General features: G+C 48.7%; 1 protein-coding gene and 1 pseudogene across 1 annotated transcript; both read left to right on the top strand.

Moving 5' to 3' along the window:
* The first annotated feature begins 32 nt into the window (after positions 1-32).
* On the top strand, positions 33-20,676 carry LOC122388475 (UDP-glucuronosyltransferase 1A7-like). The gene is made up of 2 exons (XM_043379613.1): positions 33-216; positions 18,581-20,676. The coding sequence occupies exons 1-2, from the start codon at positions 214-216 to the stop codon at positions 20,150-20,152; spliced, it is 1,575 nt and encodes a 524-aa protein (XP_043235548.1). The 5' UTR covers positions 33-213; the 3' UTR covers positions 20,153-20,676.
* On the top strand, positions 20,520-23,063 carry LOC122388472 (annotated as a pseudogene).
* The last annotated feature ends 1,667 nt before the right edge of the window (positions 23,064-24,730 follow it).

The raw sequence follows: 24,730 nt of genomic DNA, 5'->3' as shown, positions 1-24,730 counted from the left end.
CGCGTGCGCAATGCGCATGCGCAGCCCGAAGTAAACTGCCCCGTGGCGGCTGGCGCCGGGCGGCCGGGCGGGCGCAAGGCCAACGATCTCGACGGGTATCGCAATTCGTCAAGGTGACGCCTGACGGCGGACCGGCCGGTGGGGGCGGTGCCGCGGCAGATTACACGCATTGGGACGAGAAGAGCGGCAGTGGTGTTGGACATCAGCAACGCCATGGTACGTAACTGACGTTTTCCTTATGTAATGACACTGACAGCCTTGCGTTTCAGTCAGGAATATTTCGTAGCGGAGCAAGCTGAAGCGGGCTATGCCGTTGCGTACTATTGGTCTTTGGGAATGGGGCAGCAAATAGAAGCTATCCAGACTTCATCAGTATCTTATCAGCATTATCATGAAAAATGATATGACATTCATATTTGAACATTGACTGGTGACTGCTAAATGACTGCCTACCTAGTTCATGTGAGGTCAGAGCCCCCAGGTCACCAAGTTGGTCAAGGGGGGTCTTGCCGCGTAGCATTCGATGCGGCAGGTCTTCTCGAGTCCCCCAATGGTGACTTTCCCGACTCGCTAGCTCAATTTGATCAGGAGTTATTGACGAAAACTTTTAAGACCTTCGTGACGTCATAAATGACGCCAGTCGCCACACAAGGTCAACCATGCAAAAGTAATGCATCGAAACTTGCAAGGAGTGCATGAAATCACGATTCCGTGTGATTGAGATAGTTTGAGATCGTTCCCGGCGTCAAAATAGCAGTTTTCATTTTTCCCCCATTGACTTAAAGTGGTGAGGCCACGTGACCGACCTGACCTCATGTGACCTTTAGGAAAAATCCCAGGTGAAGTTGTGAGACCTCTGGAGGATACATACAACCTCCTGTAAGTTTCATCTCCCTGTGAAAGCTCCTCTGGTAGGTACTCAGAGGGCGTTACGAAGTTGCGACATCTGAAGACTGTAGATGTTCACTTATGACGTCATAGGTCTGCGACCTGACCTGACCCGAAAATTTGATTGGTGTCTAAAGATCCGACTTGACTCATAGGTCGGGGATGCCAAGTTTCAGCTCTCTAATCTCTAGCGTGCTCGGAGCTATCGCGAAAAAACTATGGTTTTTCCGATAACCCTCGGCCGGCGAGGGTTAAAGTAGCTACTTGACCTCTGATTCATGACTGGGCTTGTGACAATAACATCATCTTCAGCTCAGGTCCGGTAACTGAACTATGTCATGACGGAACTTCTGTGGGGTTCTAAAATGTTGCAATTTTCCAACGCCCACAGTTCTAGAGAATCTTACGCAGGAAGATGCAGCTTCCAAGGCGAAGGTAACTCCTGAGGGCTCACAGTTTGTATATCTCAGATTTTTCGCAGATGTCACCTGAGGTCAGGTCGGTCACATCACATGACCTCACGGAAATATGGGAACGGTGACTTTGCGCTGACAATGATCTATGAGCCCATCTAAAGCACATTGAATCCAGCTTTTATTTACGTCTTGCAGGTCCGATGCCTAGTTTTGGTATTGTTGAGCTTACGTGGTGTCATAACGTCATGGTGTTATTTGACGTCAATAAGGTCATCATAGTTTTCGTCAGCCTAATTCCTAGTCAAATTGAGCTAGCTAGTCGGGAAAGCCATGAATGAACTCTAAACTCCGAACTCCTAACTCCGAAGCATGACCTCCTTCGCCCGACTTCTTGGCCTTGGTAGTTTTGCCCTGACCCTAACCTGAGGTCAAAGCTCAGGTTAAGGCTATCATTCATGATAATTGACAAAGAAAACAAATATTATTCGACGCGTCTGAGTATGACGAACACGGTGATCATCACTTTCGGAGATATCAATGGAAGTAAACAGGGCCCATTTCGTCCCGCTCCCCTACGAAGCACGGGGTAAATGTGTTGGCCCGTATAATTTAGCGAAAATAGCTACACTTTCATAATCGTGCCAGTAGTGACAGCCGGCTAAAGTGACTTTCTATTCCATCTGCTAATGTCAGCGTGGAACCGTATAAGGCGCAACGGAACTATTGTTTTCTTAGGCTGCACCTCCAGTCCGCACCATTACTCGTACCTACAGGTTAGGCTTTGTTGGTTGGGGCCGAATACTCACGTGATCCCCCTACCAAATGTAAAAACTTCGGATCTACTATCTCATATTTTGTTTCGATGATTCACAACGACAGAAACATGTTTTCCACATCAGGTTGATCATCCAACTTGATCGCCCTAGTGCCTGCAAACTGCAGATTGGACACTGCGTAATTAGATGCTTGCTGTACGGTGAAAAATACGTTGGTCATAAGTGTTCATTGGATCCTGTGATTGTTTTTGACCGAATGAGGCTATTCTGATTACTGAAAGCACTAGGGTGTTTGCCGGAGTTCGGCGCCCGAAATGAGGCCTCCCTGAGTGTCTGCGGCCCGGCTGGGTGCCATTCGCGCCCCGCTCGGGCCGGACGGCAGTCGGTCTCCGAGACACCCCACCGTCTGACGGTGCAGTCCCCCAGCAGGAAGATGCGGTCCGTGGCGGTGCTGGCGCTGCTCTGGGCCGCCGCCGGAGGTGCGCTGTTCCGCTCCAGACTGGTGGAGCACGCGCAGACGCCGCTCAGATCGGCCGGCGGCGTCTCCGGCATTCAGTGCGCTTCGCTCTGTCTGTTGGCTAGCGACTGTGTCGGCTGGAGTCGCGACCCGCACACCGGCGCGTGCCGTCTCTGGCCGCCGGCTTCCGCGCAGAACCCGCTCACCCCGCTGAAGGAGCTGGTGTTCCAGAGCAGGCTGATTGCAGTTCCGGACGGATTTACAGTCAGCGATGATCCAAAGGTCGCCTACAACATCATCATGATTGTAGCCAGACTGTCTAAGGAGTCTTTCGTTGCCGCCTGCCATGCTAAGCACCCAGATGCATTTCCAGCCGTCCCGAGCACAACGCTGCAGTTCGAGTACTTGAAGGCAGCCGTTCCAAACGATGCAACTTTGTATGTCGGAATCTACAGAGATACGACCATGAACGTTTTCAAGAGCATGGCAGACGGGCAGACAATGGAGCCTCCCTCCAGCTGGTGGATTGGTGGCTCCGTACTCGTAGAAGATTGCTGTGAATGCATCTCCATGACCTATGAGGGCATCTACCCCACCATCTGTAGTGCTGCACTCCACGGCTACATCTGTCAGTACAACTTGTAGACCAACAAACGACAACACTACCTAGTACCTAGTACCTACCGTTAAACGCCGTTGCTCGCTCAGAACTCTGAATGTTGCTGAGATGGGATGGCTTGGCTTGCGGCGTGTTTAAGCATAGCCGAATGAGCTTTAGCTCAACAGTGCTGGCTGTTGAGTGAGCGTCTGCATTAGAGGGCTCACCCATTTGGCAGTGTTTTGGAGGCTCATCTGCAGTGCACATTGAATACGCTCGAGACAAGCTGTGTCTCCTTGCTGCCTCATTTGCCGTGTGATTCCTGATACCGATGGGCCGACTCCATCCGGCGATTCCGCCTGTTAGCCGGTGCCACAGAACGGCCATCGGCGTGTTCGGGCCTTCTGCACCGTCGTGTTGTTCTGCTGCTGTATACCGTTGACTACAGAACGATGTTCAAGTTTTCACAGATAATTAGTTGCCCACGGGATGGTATGCTGACTGCTGTGCCGCATTGCACAAGCTAAGTGACGAATATAATGCTGTGACCCAACGCTCGCCAGAGACACGCTTAGTTCCATGATAAGCGGCACAACCTAGCGTTCTCGCCAACTGATTCCTTCAAAGAAGTGCAACATCATTCTGTAGTCAACTGAACTGTACTGTGTATGTTTGTGAAGCTCCTTCAGATCCGGCAATATAGCACTGTTACCGTGAAGCAGTCGATTCACTAGAGGCAGATATTGTTAGTACTTCGATTGTCCCGCAGTAGATAAGTAAGGCACACATGTGCTGCTGCTGTCGGTAGGTTAAGACTATAGGTAGTGGTGTGTCCTAATCACGCACATGCACTCAGCCTGGAACTGTCTGTGATCTTTGCTCTTCAACTGCCTTGATTCTGTATGTACCTATTTTCCTAAAGGCTCTGTTATTTACATAATACGAGTACATACATCTTTTATGTCGGTGGGCGTGAACAGTTTGTGAGGGAAATGTCGGCTGTCGGCAAAAAGGTTAGGGCAAAGTAATACTATATCTACGTACAGCACAAGCGAGTGGCAGCAAATTCCTAAATTCTTTGCCTGACTTCTTATGCTGGTGCTTATGCTTGCACTGGGTACCTTCCGCGCCAATTGGATAAGATTTACAGCGGAAGACCGGCATTTCAAGACGCAGCATTTGGCATAACATGCTCGGTTAACCCGTGCGCAATACGCATGATTGGGGTATATTGTATAACCTGAGCGATGGGAGGGGGAGGGGAGGGGCCCGCGATCTCAAACTTGGTATGTGGATAGAAGATGGTAGGGATTATCATACATATTACGGTTGTTTTGAAATTAAAAAAAAACTTAGGAGTTTTTGGCTAATATATCCAAAAATACTTTTTTATTTTTTTTTTGGGTCAAAATCCAAACATTTCAAAAATCCGAGACAGCAGTTTTATAGCTCAGTAAATTCTACAGTTTTTCTTTTCAGATCATGTTTTTATGTATCTTCAATTTTCAAAGCTGTAGGCCTGACAGCTTTTCCCGCGAAACCTTTTTTGGGTCGAAAATGACAGAACTTGACGTCAATCTGACGTTATTTGTGGCCACCTATCATAGTCTCTGTAAACAACTTTTGATCACAATGTGTAACATTGATACTTGGAGGGGTTCTGATATTTTGGTGACGATACCTGCAGTCGTTTAGGAGATATCTACGGAAAAGGATGGAGGGGGTGCGTTTCGCACCCCCCCCTCCCCCCCGACGGGGCGTGGATGAAAGAAGAACGCATGATAATCCGACACGGGCACCCCAGTGGGTGTGTCTTTTTCCATAACAAAATGTTTGGTCGTCTAAAGGGAATCGGCCAAATCAAAAGTAAACCAATCGACACGAGACGGATTGCATACCCATGTATCGAAAATAACCCTTCGCGTCACGGAACAAGCTGTTGTTCACCCTAATAATTTACTTTTGAAAATGTTTTGTTCCCTGGGAGTACCGAGCCTGTAGGTAGGTATTTGGTATGTTTTAGGTCAAGACTAGGTCGCGCAAGGTCACACTGACGTTAATTCCAGTCCGCCTACGACAGCTACGATATTTCTTTTCAACAATTGGTGTCAAATTGATGCAGCCATATGTTATATATTAAACCGCGAGAAGGTAGAACAAATGTTTTAAACGTCGAGCCGATAGGCGAGACGTTTAAAATATTTTTATACCTACGAGCGGTTTGATAATTTTATCCCGTACCACCGACATCTTTCGGAGGCTTAAAGGTAGTGTGCCAGCTTTCCTGGACCGTATGGAGTTAATGGCCCAGATAAGGAGAACCGGATTTTTAGAACTTATCCATACCTTCAAAACTCATGGAAACGTCTTAAAGGGACCCTCCCACCTTAACATTAGTTTTGAGTTGAGATAGCCAAGTTTGCGGCCAGGCTCAGAAACCACCATTTATCCTGGTCGCAACCCCCGCAGCTTTATGGTGTTCAAGAAATTTCTTCCCTTTACTTGCAGGGTGGGACCAGCGTGGTCCCTATCTCTTAACCATTACGGGAATCTGATGACGTCATCAGGCTTTCGAACGTCCGTTAAATGTTTGACTAAAACGTTTTGTAGCACGCGGTGGTATATGCTGCTTTGCGCGCAACAAATGCCGCACTTTCAAATAAAGTCGCTAGGAACAGCGGAGATCACAAAAAGTAAACAAAAGTAAAAGTCTAATATCTTGAAAACCGGTGAATATTTTTCGATGAAATTTGGTAGATATTCGTTTTTGCTCTTTCTGAACCGAGCGACATCACTTTCATGCCAATTCATTAACTTTTTTGAAGGTGGGAGGGTCCCTTTAAATTCTTCAAATTTTGAGTACCCCAGTGCGAAATTCGCCCCGACGGGTTGTCGGTCGTACCCCAACCACATTTCACACCACTATGAACAATAAATGCACACACTGAAATCGCTATTACCGATAGGCTCATCCAATCAAGTTTCGATAAACCCGTTCATCATCATCTCCTGCGGTTTCGAACACGCCTGTTAGGTGGTGCGGTAGACCGCGCCCAAAGCCAGGGCCCCGGTAACGTGAGGTAGCCGAGTCGGGGCAGCGTGCGCTGACCCAAGCCGGGGCCGCGCGTCCTCCCGGTGTCATGTGATAGCCCGGGGCTGCCCGCGGGGATGCGGTAGACCGCGCCCAAAGCCGCGGCCCCGGCTTGGGTCAGCGCACGCTGCCCCGACTCAGGGTATATTGAGTGAAGGGTAGGACGAACTTTGGTAGGAATTTCTAGTATAACTACTAGAAAACCTACTATATGTGGTCGGGACTAGCAAAAAGTTAGTTCAAACTAGAATATGGTAGCGCTTATGGCTGGCAGTCGTGACGCGCACGTGACATTCATTTCTTAAATTTCTTAAATAACAGGTTTTAGGGGCCGATTAGTGCGCAGATACATTCAATTAGCTATTAATAATTGATTACGCAAACATTAAAGTTTCTACATCATTCAATTCTAGCCGAAATCACACGGCGCTCCCAAGATTCGAACTCACGACCCTCGGATCCGTAGCCCGATACGCTACCGACTGCGCTACCGAGGACCGCGCGCCGACGATCGGAGAGGCGGATCGCGGGTGCTGGCGTGCAGAGAAATCTTTACCCTGTACGCCTAACGCCGTAGAAGATCGGCTGGGTTTCGTGAAAAATAGTAGAGGAATTGTCGAAAGAAAATTCATCGATCTATCATTTGAGACTAAGAACTATTGGTTCCTTCAAAGGTTGACCGAGATATCGCTCGCCGAACACAGGCCATTTAAAGGTAGTGTGCCACCTTTGAAAGATTTCCCATTTTATTTTTCCTAGGATAAGAAGCTTCTGTTTTTACCTAATATCGCAAAGAAAATCAAAAATGGGCCTGGAATAGTGCCTTTTTCGCCTAAAAGTTTATCGGTTTTTCGATATGTATAACAACTGTAGGTGGGCTGACCTGCAAACAGGCGTCGGCAACAATCGCGAATGCGGCGCACATGTGACAATAAGCAAAGGTCATTATAGTGTTACGACCATACGACGTACGGGAATGAGTTATCAGCTGTCTAATCGTAGACAACACAATGTCGAGCCTTAAACTGTAAGCCTGTATTGGTATTGTTTCTTTTATTTGGCTGTCGAACATTATTTATGGTTTGAAATATGATTTTATGTAAAATAATTGATATGAAAAAGCCGTCTCATAAGTTATGACCCCATTTCACCACACGGAAGTGGCAGAAATGACAATGATCAGCTGACGCATTTTTCTTGGCCGAAGTCAGAGCGCGCGGCCCGACGCACCACCACCGCACCACAAAGTATGAGCAGAAGCCGCGCCCAGGCCCATGTCGTCCCCTACCTCCCTGTGTGTCCAAGTGCACAGATGACGTCACACGAAGGGGCGGAGTCGGGGGCGGAGCCTGGCGCAACGGCCGCCATATTTGAATTTGTTTTATTAGAATGTAGGTATTCTATATTTTGGGTTTCAGTCAATTGTTATCGATAGGTTTATGAACGGTTAGCTGTAATAAAAGTGATTTATCAAGAAAAAACACATTCTGCTTGCAATTTCAATTAAGGTACGACCCGCGCCTAAATTCGAACGCACGACCTTTGGATTACGGCGCACACTGGCGGATCCAGACTTGCGTTTTGGGGGGGGCCAACTCCTGCAAGTAACCAAACCTAGGGTACCCCCAAATCCTGTTTTCTCATCGGATTTAGGCCACTTATTTTTTCGTCACAGCCCTGAAACGATATTTTTTTAAACTAAAAATAAAAAAAATATAGAAATGGTAGCCCACCCAACCCGAGCCAAAATATTACTTTGAAAACACTTCAAATTGCTTTTGTCGACCAATTAGCCCGCTCCGGGTCGGTGCGTGGCGCAGCCTTCGCGGGCTGGGAGGTGTCGGTTGGACCCCCTGCCGTTCGGCCCCTGATTAAGCTAGAGCTCGCGGAAAAAAAAAACAGGCGTGTTGCCCGTGAGTGACGAGACGAAGCCGATGATACCCGATTTTAAGGTCCTTGGTCATTGGTTGACCTTCCAGGGCGGTGTTTCACGGTCGTGCTGACAGCCGCTGACAGCGCATTCTGCGAGCTAAGGTCAGCCTTCGGTAGTGTTGTTGGTATAGGCTTGCTTGTTGATGTCTCCATTGAAACCAAAAGTGCCATCAGCGCTGGCAGCGGCTGGCAGCGTGCCGTGAAACACCGCCCAGGTCAGGTCACAGACCCAAAAGACGGGAAAATCAGGACCTGTCAGAACCTCCTAAAGTAAGGCTGTAATACGTTTTTTTTTGTGCTGATCACAAATTTCATGTTAGTTTGGATCATAGATAATGTCTTCATGCGTTTAGGCCATGTCGGGGCAGGTCAGGTCAGATCAACCAGCAGGGGTACTTATGGGCGTCCGTATAGCAGGTGTCCACTACCACTGGCAGCTACGTAACATGATACGAAGGCATCAAAACTACTTCGTAAATGTTCAAATGGCTGCAAAATGCTAAATTCAAAATCAGCTAAACGAAACTATCCTAGAAACATGTTAAACTCGGAAAAGTGCACCGAGGTCATCAAAGGTCAATGACCTGACTTGACCGTAAGGTGACATTGGCATCCGCCCTAATGCGTGGGAGCAACATCATATCACATGTTTGAGCGTTTTAAACCACGAAAAGACTATAAAAGCGCGGATAATGTGAGCCGACATACGCCGAATCGCTATTCCGGCCAAACATGGCCTCCAACATGGCCAAACAGTCTCGAGAAATAGGCCACAAGTCAAAGTTCACTTGGGTCAGGGTCATGAAATTTTCAGAATTTGTCACCATGAGGGTACTAAAGTTTCGTCGCGATCGGCTTCATGATACCTTACACGATAACTTCACACGTCGATCGAGAGTTAAAGCATGGATGAAGGAGAACCTGGGGATGAAGGTTCTTTCATCCATGGTTAAAGTGTGCAATAAGAACTTCTTGGGTGAAGACAAGACCAACACTTTTATCAAGCTCACAGATTTTTAATGATACGGTATTTTCTCTCTACCTACTACGCCCTTCTCACATTCATTTTTCTTTTGGGGACAAAAAATATATGTTGTTCCCCTTTCAGGCTTGGGGGCATGACCCCGTGGCCCCCCTGGATCCGCTAGGCCGAAACTAACTAGGTCGTTTTCAAACGGTCTGATATTTCAGGTCATAGTTTGCAAACGGCCGGTGTTTTCAGGTAGTTTCATATGGCCTAACTGGGCCAGGCCGTTTGCAAACGGACCGAATTTTCATACGGCCTGTAACATATATTCAGATTTCGACATCTGTCGTAGCATCAAATGCTGATGTGGCGCACTCAAAAGCCGGAATTGGTCCTTGGATGCCGTAAGGACCCTTTTAAGAAATAAGTGACCCGACTGACCCTTAGAGATTGGCCTGAGCTGTGACCGAAATAAGTCTTTTACCGTTTCGCAGGAAGGGACAAAAAGGTCCCTCATATGCTTCTTGTGCAATTACGAAACAAAACAATTTTTTCAACGAAAACTCAGTGAGTTTTCCTAAAAAATTTATTGCGCATATTCCGTGAATGAAAAGTTGCCGGGTCATGTCAGGTCAGGCTGCCACAGCAAGTTTGTTAACTTGACAGCTCAATCGATATTTATGCAATAAGACCTTCTCGGGTGACGATAAGACATGACGACACTTTATGAAGGAAGCTAGTAAAGTAAACCCGGTAGTTTCTCCATAGGCGCGGGAACCGGGGGGAGGGGGCAGTGGTGGCAGCTTGCCCCCCCCCCCCCAACTCTGGGGTCGTGCGGGCGGTGCCCCCACAACTTTCAGACAGAATACCCCGCTCCTTTTTGCAAATGTTTTCTTTTTTTGTTGAAAAAGCCAAGGGATGAAAAATAAGCGGCCTAAAACCGGCGAGAAAACTATATTTGGGGGATCCTAGGTTGATCTCTATCATGGTGTGACCTCCCCCCCCCCCCCGTCTAAAAGTAGTTCCCGCGCCCCTGGGTTTCTCTACGCTATTGAATCACGCTGCTGATTCTAGTAAGTATCTACTAAACAACCTTCTCACATTAATTTTTCTTCGAGCGTTTTGGGGGGGGGGGGGGGGCAAAAGATATGTTGGCCCCCTCTTTCAGGCTTTTTGGGCCCATGGCCCCGGTGGCCTCCTTGAATCCGCCAGTGGGGGCGGTGCCCCCACAACTTTCAGACAGAATACCGCTCCTTTTTGCAAATGTTTTCTTTTTTTTGTTGAAAAAGCCAAGGGATGAAAAATAAGCGGCCTAAAACCGGCGAGAAAACTATATTTGGGGGATCTATAGGTTGATCTCTATCATGGTGTGACCTCCCCCCCCCCCCCCCCCCGTCTAAAAGTAGTTCCCGCGCCCCTGGGTTTCTCTACGCTATTGAATCACGCTGCTGATTCTAGTAAGTATCTACTACACAACCTTCTCACATTAATTTTTCTTCGAGCGTTTTGGGGGGCCAAAAGATATGTTGGCCCCCTCTTTCAGGCTTTTGGGGGGCCATGGCCCCGGTGGCCCCCCTGGATCCGCCAGTGGGGGCGGTGCCCCCACAACTTTCAGACGGATTACCGTCCTTTTTTGCAACTGTTTCTTTTTTTTGTTGAAAAAGCCAAGGGATGAAAAATAAGTGGCCTAAAACCGGTGAGAAAACTAGATTTGGGGGGACCCTAGGTTGATCTCTATTATGGTGTGCTCCCCCAGTCTGAAAGTAGTTCCCGCGCCCCTGACTTTCTCTACGCTATTGAATCACGCTGCTGATTCTAGTAGGTATCATACTACGCAACCTTCTCACATTAATTTTTCTCCAAGCGTTTTGGGGGGGGCCAAAAGATATGTTGGCCCCCCCTTTCAGGCTTTTGGGAGGGGCCATGGCCCCGGTGGCCCCCCCCTGGATCCGCCAGTGACGGCGCAAGAATCCTAACCACTACACTACCGCGGCGGCGTGGCGGCCGGCGCACGCTGGGCCGGCGGACCGGAAAAGCGCTAGAAATACCCCCAAGAGTGACTTTCCACAATATGAACAAAATATGTATCATTCGATCCCAAATTGATCAAAGCATACGATTCTGATGCCATTTTTGCCCTAAGGTCGAAATTGAGGTGGTCAGTTGTCACCAAACACGAGACTATTTAGACCCGCTAGTGGCCACCACATTTGCCGATTTTAATGCTCATCTTTAGTTGATATTTATTATTTGACCAGTTGTCGTTTTGAACGCAATTTTCTGTCAGACTAGTTCAGGGCACTGTTGTTCACTCTACCAACAACATTCTTACATATTGCATCGCTTTTCTGCAAGATAAGCTAGCTTTTTGCAAGCAGCTGCAAGACCATAATAAAAATCATATCTAAATTTTTAAATAGACTTTTTTAAAAACGTTATTTCGAGCGGCTAAAAATGAACATCTTATACTACCCTCTGATTACTCATCTTTCGTTCCATATAGGTCAGGGGCGGGCAAACTTTTTGGAGCGCGGGCCGGGTGTTGCATTTGTGAGCAACTGGGGGGCCTGAGTGCTAAGCTCGCCAGAGTTTCGTATGGTTTCGTTTGTCAATGGCTAAAATAGATGCTATGTTGCTATGACGCGACTGACTAACGACAGGCAATGACTGTCTCATGACAGAGACAAATACCTATAGTTACACTTACAAACGAATGACTTTTGACCCATGACAACCGTATAACTAAAAATCAAGCCTGCTTTTGTAAAATGCACAGACACACTAGGAATCATAGAAATAACGACTCACCTTATTTGAGAAGTACCTCAAGAAGCTGGAGACAGCGGGCTACCTTGATGTTTGTGTTTAGTTTCTTGGTTTATGCCGCAAAACTTTTCTCGATCGTAAGAAGTCAAAATACTTTTGTGATTCACATGCTATCTGTATTGAAACGATACTCCACGTCACTCCCTTCATGCTGTCCCAGAAAGGTACCGGAATGCGTCCTTCGATCTCCGCACCCTCGTTTTTAGTGCGAAGGGTGTTGCTGCTTCCTGTCGTGATGAAGCCCTTCGACATTCGGCGCCACAGATGTCGAGCTCAGCCTGAGGACGTCATTCAGGTGACGATCAGACAGTCTGGATCGGAGGCGGGACTTCACGTACTTCATTTTGGAGAACAGCTGTTCCCAGCAGTACGTGCTACCGAACATGGCAACGATGCGTTGGACGTGCGATTTGTAGTTGGGAATTGGAATATCCGCCAGTGGGGATAATGACATCGCGGAAGAAGGGCAAGGCGAAGAGGTTCGGAACTTTCCTCTGAGTTCATCACTGCTTTGGAGTTCCACCGACTCCATCTGCAGGCATACCGGCGCTTCGTCGACACTGAAGTCGAACGGTGCTGTCACCAGCTTGAAGTCGGTAGCGAGCTCCCGAACGCCAGCGAAGCGGTTCGTGAACTCCTGGCGCACAGTGGCAAGAGCAGCGGCACATCCGTCGCGGTCGACATCTTCCGCAGCACAGGTGGCTAGGCGAGGGAAGTGTTCAAGCTGTACCTGGGCTTCCCACAGACGCAGCTTCACCTCGAAGGCAGTGGCATGCGCATACATGTCGGGGAGCAGAAGATCCTTTCCTTGAAGTTTTGTGTTCAGCGTGTTCAGGTGGGATGTGATGTCCGTGAGCAGTGCCAGGTCAGCCAGCCACCTGGAATCACTGAATTTATCGGCGTGTGGCGAGCTTTTCTCATGCAGGAAGCTCGCGATGTCCTGCCTGAGCTCCCAAACACGGGACAGCATGGCGCCGCGACTCAGCCAGCGTACCTCACTGAAGAACAGCAGGTCACCGTGGTGCTATTGCTACTGAACTCGGATGAACCATAATCCTAAACTGGGCTTCCGTAGGGCTCGCGGGCCGGATTACAATGCTGGCTGCCTATCCAGGCCGCGGGCCGGACGCCGGAGCTTGGCGGGCCGCATCCGGCCCGCGGGCCGGACTTTGCCCGCCCCTGATATAGGTGCTTTGCTGCTTTTCCCTGCTACTTTTCGAGATATGCGCCAGTAAACCACATGATGTAGGGGTAATTGTCACCTCGCCTCTCTACTGACTGACCGGCGCTCTTTAAAGCGCCGAAATTTATGAAAAACGAATGCTTATAATCTGAATAAAATATATGTCCCTGTGCTCAGAATTGATAAACGCACACAATGCTGTCAAAATTTTTGGGCCAAAGTCAATAATGAAGTCATTATGAACCCCCAAAAACAAGTCAGTGATAATCAACAACAACTTGCTCTTTAGTTAGACTTTTTGAGAAATGATATTTCGAGCCGCTAAAGATGAGCGTGTCATGCAAATAACTAGTCAATTGTCTGCCATGCCCTATTGACGATTATTGCCTATTAGGTACTGCTACTTTTCGAGATATCGTCTGCTTAGTCACCTGATATAGCTGCTATGCCACCCTACCGCGGTAGGGTGGCATAACACCCTACCGCGGTAGGGTGGCATAGCAGCTATATCAGGTGACTTAGCAGACGATATCTCGAAAAGTAGCAGTAATAGGCAATAATCGTCAATAGGGCATGGAAGACAATGGATTAGTTGTTTGCATGACATGCTCATCTTTAGCGGCTCGAAATAACATTTCTCAAAAAGTCTAACTAAAGAGCAAGTTGTTGTTGATTATCTCTGACTTGTGTTTGGGGGTTCATAATGACTTCATTATTGACTTTGGCCCAAAAATTTTGACAGTATTGTGTGCGTTGATCAATTCTGAGCTCAGGGACATATATTTTATTCAGATTATAAGCATTCGTTTTTCATAAATTTCAGCGCTTCAAAGAGCGCCGGTCAGTCAGTAGAGCGGCGAGGTGACAATTGCCCCTACATCATGTGGTTGACCGGCGCATATCTCGAAAAGTAGCAGGGAAAAGCAGCAAAGCACCTATATGGAACGAAAGTTGAGTAATCAGAGGGTAGTATAAGATGTTCATTTTTAGCCGCTCGAAATAACGTTTTTATAAAAGTCTATTTAAAAATTTAGATATGATTTTTATTATGGTCTTGCAGCTGCTTGCAAAAAGCTAGCTTATCTTGCAGAAAAGCGATGCAATATGTAAGAATGTTGTTGGTAGAGTGAACAACAGTGCCCTGAACTAGTCTGACAGAAAATTGCGTTCAAAACGACAACTGGTCAAATAATAAATATCAACTAAAGATGAGCATTAAAATCGGCAAATGTGGTGGCCACTAGCGGGTCTAAATAGTCTTGTGTTTGGTGACAACTGACCACCTCAATTTCGACCTTAGGGCAAAAATGGCATCAGAGCCGTATGCTTTGATCAATTTGGGATCGAATGATACATATTTTGTTCATATTGTGGAAAGTCACTCTTGGGGGTATTTCTAGCGCTTTTCCGGTCCGCCGGCCCAGCGTGCGGCGGAAGGGAGGCTGCGGAGGCATGGGGGCTTTTTTACGCATTTTTGGAAAAACTAATGGGTTTAGTGAAAAACGCTTCTTAGATAATTCGAAGAAAAATGTCTCGGCTTTCCGATGATGCCCTTAGTTTTGTGCTAGCTTTAGCAGAGTTTGTTCTAGAGCGCTTCAAAAATCGCCCATTTGCATAGGACTTAAACGGGACTTCAAGACTTGCCCTCAGATGACGTCACGAGCTGACGTCACGATCAGGTAGAATCGCCGGACGACCCTACCTGGTATATAGGGCCTTGGCCGCGCCCAAAGCCAGGGCCCCGGTAACGTGAGTTAGCCGAGTCGGGGCAGCGTGCGCTGACCCAAGCCGGGGCCGCAGCTTAGGGCGCGGTCTACCGCATCCCCGCGGGCAGCCCCGGGCTATCACATGACACCGGGAGGACGCGCAGCCCCGGCTTGGGTCAGCGCACGCTGCCCCGACTCGGCTACCTCACGTTACCGGGGCCCTGGCTTTGGGCGCGGTCTACCGCACCACCTAACAGGCGTGTTCGAAACCGCAGGAGATGATGATGAACGGGTTTATCGAAACTTGATTGGATGAGCGTATCGGTAATAGCGATTTCAGTGTGTGCATTTATTGTTCATAGTGGTGTGAAATGTGGTTGGGGTACGACCGACAACCCGTCGGGGCGAATTTCGCACTGGGGTACTCAAAATTTGAAGAATTTAAGACGTATCCATGAGTTTTTAAGGTATGGATAAGTTCTAAAAATCCGGTTCTCCTTATCTGGGCCATTAACTCCATACGGTCCAGGAAAGCTGGCACACTACCTTTAACATGTAAACCCTATGGGCTATTGGGCTGGTAGGAAATGTACGCCGTGGAGCAGCAGTGCTACCAACTAACTTCGGCGGGGGCCGGCCCCGACTCGGCTACCTCACGTTACCGGGGCCCTGGCTTTGGGCGCGGTGGTGGTGCGTCGGGCCGCGCGCTCTGACTTCGGCCAAGAAAAATGCGTCAGCTGATCATTGTCAGTTCTGCCACTTTCATGTGGTGAGATGGGGTCATAACTTTAGAGACGGCTGTTTCATATCAACTATTTTACATAAAATAATATTTCCAACCATAAATTAATGTTCGACAGCCAAATTAAAGAAACAATACCAATACAGGCTTACAGTTTAAGTTCGACATTGTGTTGTCTACGATTAGACAGCTGATAACTCATTCCCGTACGTCGTAACTCTTTAAAGGAAAAGGGCCACCTTCGTGAAATATGAAGATATCGTTGTTTCTCATTTTGACATTATTATTTTTCATTTTCTTTTTAAAACTGGTGCCAGAAGTGCACAATTCGCGAAAAAGTATTTAAAACTATTTAACATATTGGTACTATGTTGATACTCTCTACGGCACCTACTGTATGATGGCATAGCGATGACGTCACACTCAAGCCAATCAGCGTTCAGAAGACAGACTCGTCGGATTGTGTTAGATAAGCTGATTGGTTAAAGCTGAGCTGGTTGGAGCTGATTGGTAAAAAACCAAAGCCTCGCCGCGGGTGGCTGTATTGTCGGATAAGAACGCATTCCTGGGATAAGGACGCATTCCTGGCGTATTTTCTTTTAAAATTGCCGATAACTACGAATGGAGGCCGAAATCGGCCGTATGGAGGAAGACGTACAGGTTTTCGGACACGGGCTACAAGATGGCTATCTCAGTTTCAATCCCCATGTTAACCCGCGCCCCGTTGGGCTCTGCCGAGCAATGCGCCCGGTTGGGGGGGGGGCCATTTTGGCCCCCCCTAAGATCTCGAGAACCACGCAACATAGCGACAAGCGGTAAACGGCGTTGGATAGCCCCACCGGGGAACTACCTTGTGACCCAATTTTATTGACCTAGGTCAAACCGATGACGTCACAGGTCAGGTCAAAGGTCCAATTTTCACCGTTTACAGGCACTTCAAGAAATGCGTTGTAAAATCGAGTAAAATGCATTTCATTGAAAATCATCGATGGGGAAATGTTCTTCAAACACATATTTTGCTATTTGAGGTCACTGATACCAGGTCAGGTCACAGAGGTCAGGTCACGGGGGGTCACAATATGAAAGTGTCGTGTGATACATGTTTTATGGTCCATTTTACATGACAAATGCGATTATATGGGTCAGGCAGCCTTTGGGGCCAGCTTAGATCACGTTTTGGTCAAGGTCAGGTCAAGGTCAGGTCAAGGTCAGGTCAAATTAGGTCAAATTTCAAAGTTAATATTTTTGCATAAAATGGGTATCGAATCGATGCAGCTCGTCACGGGGAGTTCAATGGTGGTCTTTGTTTTGCCGTACGTGGTCTAGAATTGCTAAAAATTGAGTTCAAAAATTTGACGTCATCATTTTTGAACAGTTTTTTCGCTATAACTTGGCCAAAAAACGAGATATCGATCTGAAATTTGGTATGTATATAGAAGAGCGCTGTGACTATCACATATATTCCGGTTTTTTCGAAATTCGGAAAATTTTTGGATTTTTTCAAAGTTTTTCTAAAAAAATCAACTTTTTGATTTTTTTTTGGTCAAAAACCAAAAATTTTGAAAATCCGAGATAGCAGTTTTGTAGCGCCGCTTTTTGTCTACTAGACCATATAAAGAACTTTGAAATTGCTTGATAACTGTAGATTTGGTGAGCGTTTCAAGATTGCATGTTTTTTGCTCATTTTTGCTCGAACATGACCTCAGTTTGACCTCAATAACTCCTGACCTAAGGTGACCTAAGACTTGAAATTTGGTGTGAAGGTGTCAAATTGATGCCCGGGAAGGTACTGAAAATTTGGCGGCGCTGCGCGCCGCCGTTTTCTTGCTATTCAGGAAAAACCACAGGGGGGGGCCAAAATGGCCCCCCCCCCAACGGGGCGAGGGTTAAAGGTGGCCCTTTTCCTTTAATGACCTTTGCTTATTGTCACATGTGCGCCGCATTCGTGATTGTTGCCGACGCCTGTTTGCAGGTCAGCCCACTACAGTTGTTATACATATCGAAAAACCGATAAACTTTTAGGCGACAAAAACACTATTTTAGGCCCATTTTTTATTTTTTTTGCGATATTAGGTAAAAACAGAAGCTTCTTATCCTAGGAAAAATAAAATGGGAAATCATTCAAAGGTGGCACACTACCTTTAAAGGTAAAAAATGCATCTAATATAAAACTTAAAAATACGACATATTTCAGCAGAGCCAGAGACAAAGAGAAGCAGAGACAGATTGTTAATCGTCACTGACGTTTAACAAATCAGTTAAAGGATATCTGATAATTTTCTCTCTTTGCACGTGGTGTGGAGCAATTGTAAACACTGTCTTCGGTGCGGGATAATTAAAAATTTCGTGTTGATCCGTCCCGTTGTTTTATAAAGCAATGGGGAAAACACTTTCAGTACACCTTTTAGGGAATCCTTTTCGTCAATTTTGCATTTTTCATACGTCATATGACATGTGATAAAACATAGATGGAGCTTTTTCGTGGAAGTTGGCGGGGCAAAAAGTCGTCAAACCCCTGGTCAAACCTATCAATGTCCTACTATCGAGTTGAATAAAAAGAACATTGAATCAATTTCCATCATTACATATGTCACATTTTGCTTTACACAGACATTACAAAGCTTTTCTATGTGAAAAGATTGAATTGCAAAGCAACAAAGTCCTACAAATCACTTAAAGTTGTTGGGGCAAAACGTTTATTGGTGGGGCAAAATGGCAAGTTTGTGGGGCAGCTGCCACACCAACTGTATAGGAAGCTCCGCCCCTGTGATAAAAATAGCATGTCGTAGGTAAAGGGAATTCCATCTTGAATCGGTGAGGGTCCGTCTGACCTTTTTGATAGTCTTAGACGACAGCTTGCTCCAGCCCATGAAGGATCCCATGATCTGATAGCCCATAAGGAATCATTCTCATGCGAAGCAAATCCGTTCTCTCGACTCTCGTTTCCTATCCAAAGGTGAACACGTCCCTCTAATGCCGACGTTTCCCGCCGTTGCAGGTATCTCCTCAGACGCGGCTCCTAGTGCCGCTGGTTCTAGCTGTGGCAGCTGCCGAGGCGGGCCGCGTGCTCATGATGGCTCCCCTCGGCGGCAAGTCTCAGAAGCAGCTCTTCTACGGACTGGCTGATGGACTCGTGGAACGGGGGCATGAAGTCGTGTTCTTCAATGCGTTCAAACCCTCGAAACCGGTGAAGGGCGTCCGTGAGGTTGTTCCCGAGGAACTGGCCAAGGTGTTGTCGGACGAGAACTTTCCCAACGTGCTTAAAATGAACAAGGAAGGAATGTTTCATGCCGGCTTCAGTCAGTTCCGTTTCATGTTTGTCGACGGCCCTAAAACCGCCATTGCCAGCAAGGAAGTGGATGAGCTGCTCAAGGACGAATTCGACGTCGTGGTCATGGGAACGTTAAGTTACCCGCTTTACTTTGTACCCTATCTCATGCAGAAGCCGTTTATTCTACTGACAGCTGTGTCATACATGCCTCTGCAAACAAGTACCGTGGGGAATCCGACAATCCCTTCCCTACATCCGTTGCCTCTTCTACCAGTGACGCCAGAGATGGGCTTCTTTACCCGCGTCAAGAATGTCATAGCCCATATCGTCATGCTTTCGCTGGGGAAGATGGTGTTTGCCCCCTTCTGTGACCGGTTGGTTGCAGAGAAGTTCGGAGATGGTGTCATCCCTCCGGCTTTAGAGATTGAGAAGAACGCCAGCCTCGTCCTGTTGAGCAGCAACCCTGCCGTACACTATCACCAGCCCTTGTTGCCAAACACAATCCAGGTGGGAGGCATGCACTGCCTGAAGCCCAAGCCGCTTCCCAAAGAGCTGACTGATTTCCTGGGCGATTCCGAGTTTGTCTACTTCAGTTTGGGCTCAGTAATAAAGCCTCAGGACATGTCCCTGGAGCAGAAGGCGGCCATCCTTGCCGCGCTTGGCTCTCTGCCTTACAAAGTGCTACTCAAGTGGGACACCACGGACCGCACCGGCCTGCCCGCCAACATCCTCCCCTCCAAGTGGCTGCCGCAGCAGGACATTCTCGGCAGCAGCAAGTGTCGGCTGTTCATCTCGCACGGCGGCTTCGCGAGTGTTCTGGAGTCGCTCTGTCATGGAGTACCGCTGGTCACCATGCCCGGCTCGGGGGACCAGCAGTTCAACGCCGTCAACGCCGTGTCTCTGGGCGTGGCCGAGCTGCTCTCCTGGGACGAGCTGACGGCGGAGAGCCTGCGCTCGGCCATGGCGGCGGCGCTGTCGGCCGAGCGGCTGGCGGCGGCCCGCCACCGGCAGCGGCTGATGGCCGAGCAGCCGGTGCCGCCCCGTGACCTGGCCGTCCACTGGGTGGAGCACGTCATGCGCCACGGCGGCGCGCCGCACCTGCGCTCCGTCGGCGCCGAGCTCAACTTCTTCCAGTACTACTCGCTGGACGTGCTGGCCTTCTTGCTGGCCGTGCTGCTGCTGGCACTGAAGCTACTGATTGCCATGCTGAAGTGCTGTTGTCGCTGTGTGTGCATTCGGAGGACGCGTCGGGTGCCCGCCGAGACGAAACCCAAGGCTAAGCGAGCCAAACGCGACTAGCCCGCGACAAAAGTAATGCTGAGTAGGTATATGCATGGATTTTATGCAGATGCTGTAGTGCAAACCGCTGTCTTCGGTTGAACATTTGTTTCTTTGAAAGAATGACCAGGGTAATTCACAGGGTCAAGACAAGAAGTTGCATGTCCACTTCTATGCGCGTGCCGCGTGAATTTTGTGTGTTTGTGTGTGAATGTGTGTGAGGGGGAAGAGAAGATGTTCCTGCACTTATCTACTATGTGCGCAAATTAATAACCCAGACTCGAGAGTCTTTCTAGACTTTACTGCATTGCGTGAAGGCGGAAGAAGGCGCTAGGCCTTGGGTTTCAATGAGGGCTGCGCGCTGTATGCAGGAGTTTTGCATGGAATGATGGAACACATCCTACAGGTAAATCGATATCATAATTTCAATATATGTTATTATGTAGGCATGTACTGTAGGTAGGTACTTAGCGACGGTGATGATTGAATGAATTGGAAGACTATGTCGACTGAAATGTTGCCTAAAATAAACTGCCATCTCCCAAGTTTCCAACGAATTGTGATTCAGTATTTGCCGATCGATGTGTTAGCGCTAGGATGCGACCTGTGACGTATTTACTGCGTGATTCAAAGATGTTGAGCTCCGCCACAGAGGGAGCCAGCGAACGTACACCGATATCTGGTTCCAGGTAACCGCTGCTCTTAGCTCTATGGCGGATCGACTTTCTACCCAGCTCCGTTGTCACTTGAGGCGGCCTAAGATGGCCATCCGCAGTCCGCACGCTTCTGCTCAGATGTGACCGTAGCGAGCTCAGCAGCTACAGCACCATCCGTTTGTAAGTTAGACAGGGGGCAGAATCTTCCCCCCCCCCCCTCCAGCAGGGCGCGTTTGGCTTAATATTTCTGCGGGGCGCGGGTGAAAGACAATCAGTGATGCATTCTAACTAGGGACATATCCAAAAGAAAGGTAGGAAAGAAGGGTGGCCCGCACAAGACAGATGAGGATTGGGTTACACGTCACACTTGTGAACGTGCACACTTTACAATGGCGCTCGTTCGCTTGTTGTCCCAGAAAAAGCGTCTTCTGGAATGATCGTTTTCACGTCCACGATGCTAAAAAATTCCATTACTCGCATTAATTACAATGAACCCTGTCCTCTGAACACGTCTAACACTGCGCTGTTTCCTGCCGTTGCAGGTATCTCCTCAGACGCGGCTCCTAGTGCCGCTGGTTCTAGCTGTGGCAGCTGCCGAGGCGGGCCGCGTGCTCATGATGGCTCCCCTCGGCGGCAAGTCTCAGAAGCAGCTCTTCTACGGACTGGCTGATGGACTCGTGGAACGGGGGCATGAAGTCGTGTTCTTCAATGCGTTCAAGCCCTCGACACCGGTGAAGGGCGTCCGTGAGGTAGTTCCCGAGGAACTGGCCAAGGTGTTTTCGGACGAGAACTTTCCCAATGTGTTTAAAATGAACAAAGAAGGAGCGTTTTATGCCGGTTTCAGTCAGTTCCGTTTCATGTTTGTCGATGGTCCTAAAGCTGTCCTTGCCAGCAAGGAAGTGGATGAGCTGCTCCAAGAGGAATTCGATGTCGTCATCTGCGGAGTGTTCGGTTATCCATTTTACTTTGTACCCTATCTCATGAAAAAGCCGTTCATCCTGCTGACGCATATGGCCCATATGCCTCTGCAGACAAATCCAGTGGGAAATCCAAACCTTCCTGCACTACATCCGTTGCCGCTGCTGCATCTGCCGGCGACAATGAGCTTCTTGGCCCGTGTCAAGAATTTCATAGCCCATATCGTCGTGCTTTCGCTGGGAAAGATGGTGTTTGCCCCCTTCTGTGACCGGCTGGTTGCAGAGAAGTTCGGAGATGGTGTCATCCCTCCGGCTCTAGAGATTGAGAAGAACGCCAGCCTCGTCCTGTTGAGCAGCAACCCTGCCGTACACTATCACAAGCCGTTGTTGCCGAACACAATCCAGGTGGGAGGCATGCACTGCCTGAAGCCCAAGCCGCTTCCCAAAGAGTTGACCGACTTCCTGGGCGATTCCGAGTTCGTCTACTTCAGTTTGGGTACAATAATGAAGCCTCGGGACATGTCCCCGGAGCAGAAGGCGGCCATCCTTGCCGCGCTTGGCTCTCTGCCTTACAAAGTGCTACTCAAGTGGGACACCACGGACCGCACCGGCCTGCCCGCCAACATCCTCCCCTCCAAGTGGCTGCCGCAGCAGGACATTCTCGGCAGCAGCAAGTGTCGGCTGTTCATCTCGCACGGCGGCTTCGCGAGTGTTCTGGAGTCGCTCTGTCATGGAGTACCGCTGGTCACCATGCCCGGCTCGGGGGACCAGCAGTTCAACGCCGTCAACGCCGTGTCTCTGGGCGTGGCCGAGCTGCTCTCCTGGGACGAGCTGACGGCGGAGAGCCTGCGCTCGGCCATGGCGGCGGCGCTGTCGGCCGAGCGGCTGGCGGCGGCCCGCCACCGGCAGCGGCTGATGGCCGAGCAGCCGGTGCCGCCCCGTGACCTGGCCGTCTACTGGGTGGAGCACGTCATGCGCCACGGCGGCGCGCCGCACCTGCGCTCCGTCGGCGCCGGCCGCCGAGCTCAACTTCTTCCAGTACTACTCGCTGGACGTGCTGGCCTTCTTGCTGGCCGTGCTGCTGCTGGCACTGAAGCTGCTGATTGCCATGTTGAAGTGCTGTTGTCGCTGTGTGTGCGTTCGGAGGACGCGTCGGGTGCCGGCCGAGACGAAACCCAAGGCTAAGCGAGCCAAACGCGACTAGCCCGCGACAAAAATGATTTTGAGTAGGTTTATGCATGTCACTGAGATTGTGCACATGCTGATGGCGAAAATCAATATCTTCGGTTGAACATTTATTAGGTGAGGTAGTTATTTGCATATTGCATATTTGAAGGGACCCTCCCACCTTCAAAAAAGTTTATGAATTGGCATGAAAGTGATGTCGCTCGGTTCAGAAAGAACGAAAACGAATATCTATCAAATTTCACCGAAAAATATTCACCGGTTTTCAAGATATTAGACTTTTACTTTTGTTTACTTTTTGGGATCTCCGCTGTTCCTAGCGACTTTATTTGGAAGCAATAGTTTGGCAGCTGAAAGTGCGGCACTTGTTGCGCGCAAAGCAGCATATACCACCGCGTGCTACAAAACGTTTTAGTCAAACATTTAAAAATCGTTAGATATCTGCGCTGACGTCACACATTCAGAGGGGTATTCCTATGCATTAGCCCCTCTGAATCAAAACGTTGCAATTTTGAAATTCAATATTTCCGATTTAAGGCATTTCTCGATGTTGTGAGTGCCGAAACCGGTAATTGTGAGCCAGGGACCCCATTTTGGCTATCTCAACTCAAATCTAATGTTAAGGTGGGAGGGTCCCTTTAAGGGAACATTCCTCGTTCCTCAAGTTAGTTTTTTTTGTTGTTGTACAGTTTTGTGAGTTAACTACTATGTTTTATAACATAATATGTTTTTTATACAGCATGCTATGTTTTATAACATAGAATAGCTCATGGGCGTCACCACCACTAGGGACATTAGGGACATTGTCCCTAGAAGTTTTGGAAGCATCAAAAACTACTAGGGACTGTCCCTAGAAGTATTTGGAGCTCCCTTTACTGGGGACACACAAAGAACCCGGGATACGATATCGATATCGTGATTTGGAGCTCCCTTTACTGGGGACGCACAAAGAACTCGGGACACGATATCGATATCGTGATTTGGAGCTCCCTTTACTGGGGACACACAAAGAACTCGGGACACGATATCGTGACACGATATCGACATCGTGATTTGGAGCTCCCTTTACTGGGGACACACAAAGAACCCGTGACAGTTGACACGATAGGCGGATATCGTGTCCCGGGTTCTTTGTGTCAGTCCCCAATAAAGGGAGCTCAAAATAGTTCTAGGGGACAATCCCTAGCAGTTTTTGATGCTTCCAAAACTTCTAGGGACAATGTCCCTAGTGTCCCTAGTGGTGGTGACGCCCATGCCGATAGCTTACGCTAGCCGGGTCAGGGTGTTGACGCCGTCTGAGCTGCCGCAGCCCGTACTGGTAAAAGAGGGCCTGACGGTCGTCTTTGCTGTTTTTGAGAAGTTCTTTTACTACCTCTACGGTCGGAATTTCATACTGATTACTGACCACAGACAACAGCGCTCTCAGATACCTGCTCTAACTAGGCCACAACGGAACCCAAGGGCTCCTCACGACTTCTCGAGGGTCGAGGGATGCATTGAGGCTACTCGATTCCGAGTTCGAGGTGCGGCATCGCCCAGGGCCCGAAATACCACACGTGGTCCGTGGATGGACTGAGCCGTTTGTCTTGGAAGGCAATGAAAGAAGGGCAAAGCCAAAAAGTGACCGCGGACATCGACCTCGCCTCGGGCACTCGGCCGGTTTGTACCGTCATTGAGATGGGAATCAAACCACTGAGAGCCGAGGAGCTGCAAGCAGACCAGCTCAAGGATGAGCATTGTAGCCGATTATGCGATACCTTAACCCTCGCATGTGTAGGGGGGGGGGGGTCGGATGGACCCCCCTCATGGTTTTTCGCGAATAAGTCGCGTAAAAAGCGGCC

The sequence above is a fragment of the Amphibalanus amphitrite genome, unplaced genomic scaffold, assembly GCF_019059575.1.
Source record: "Amphibalanus amphitrite isolate SeventyFive unplaced genomic scaffold, NRLGWU_Aamphi_draft 000323F_arrow, whole genome shotgun sequence".
Lineage (NCBI taxonomy): Eukaryota > Metazoa > Arthropoda > Thecostraca > Balanomorpha > Balanidae > Amphibalanus > Amphibalanus amphitrite.
The sequence above is the reverse complement of the archived record's forward strand: the minus strand, read 5'-3'. Positions and strand labels throughout refer to the sequence as shown.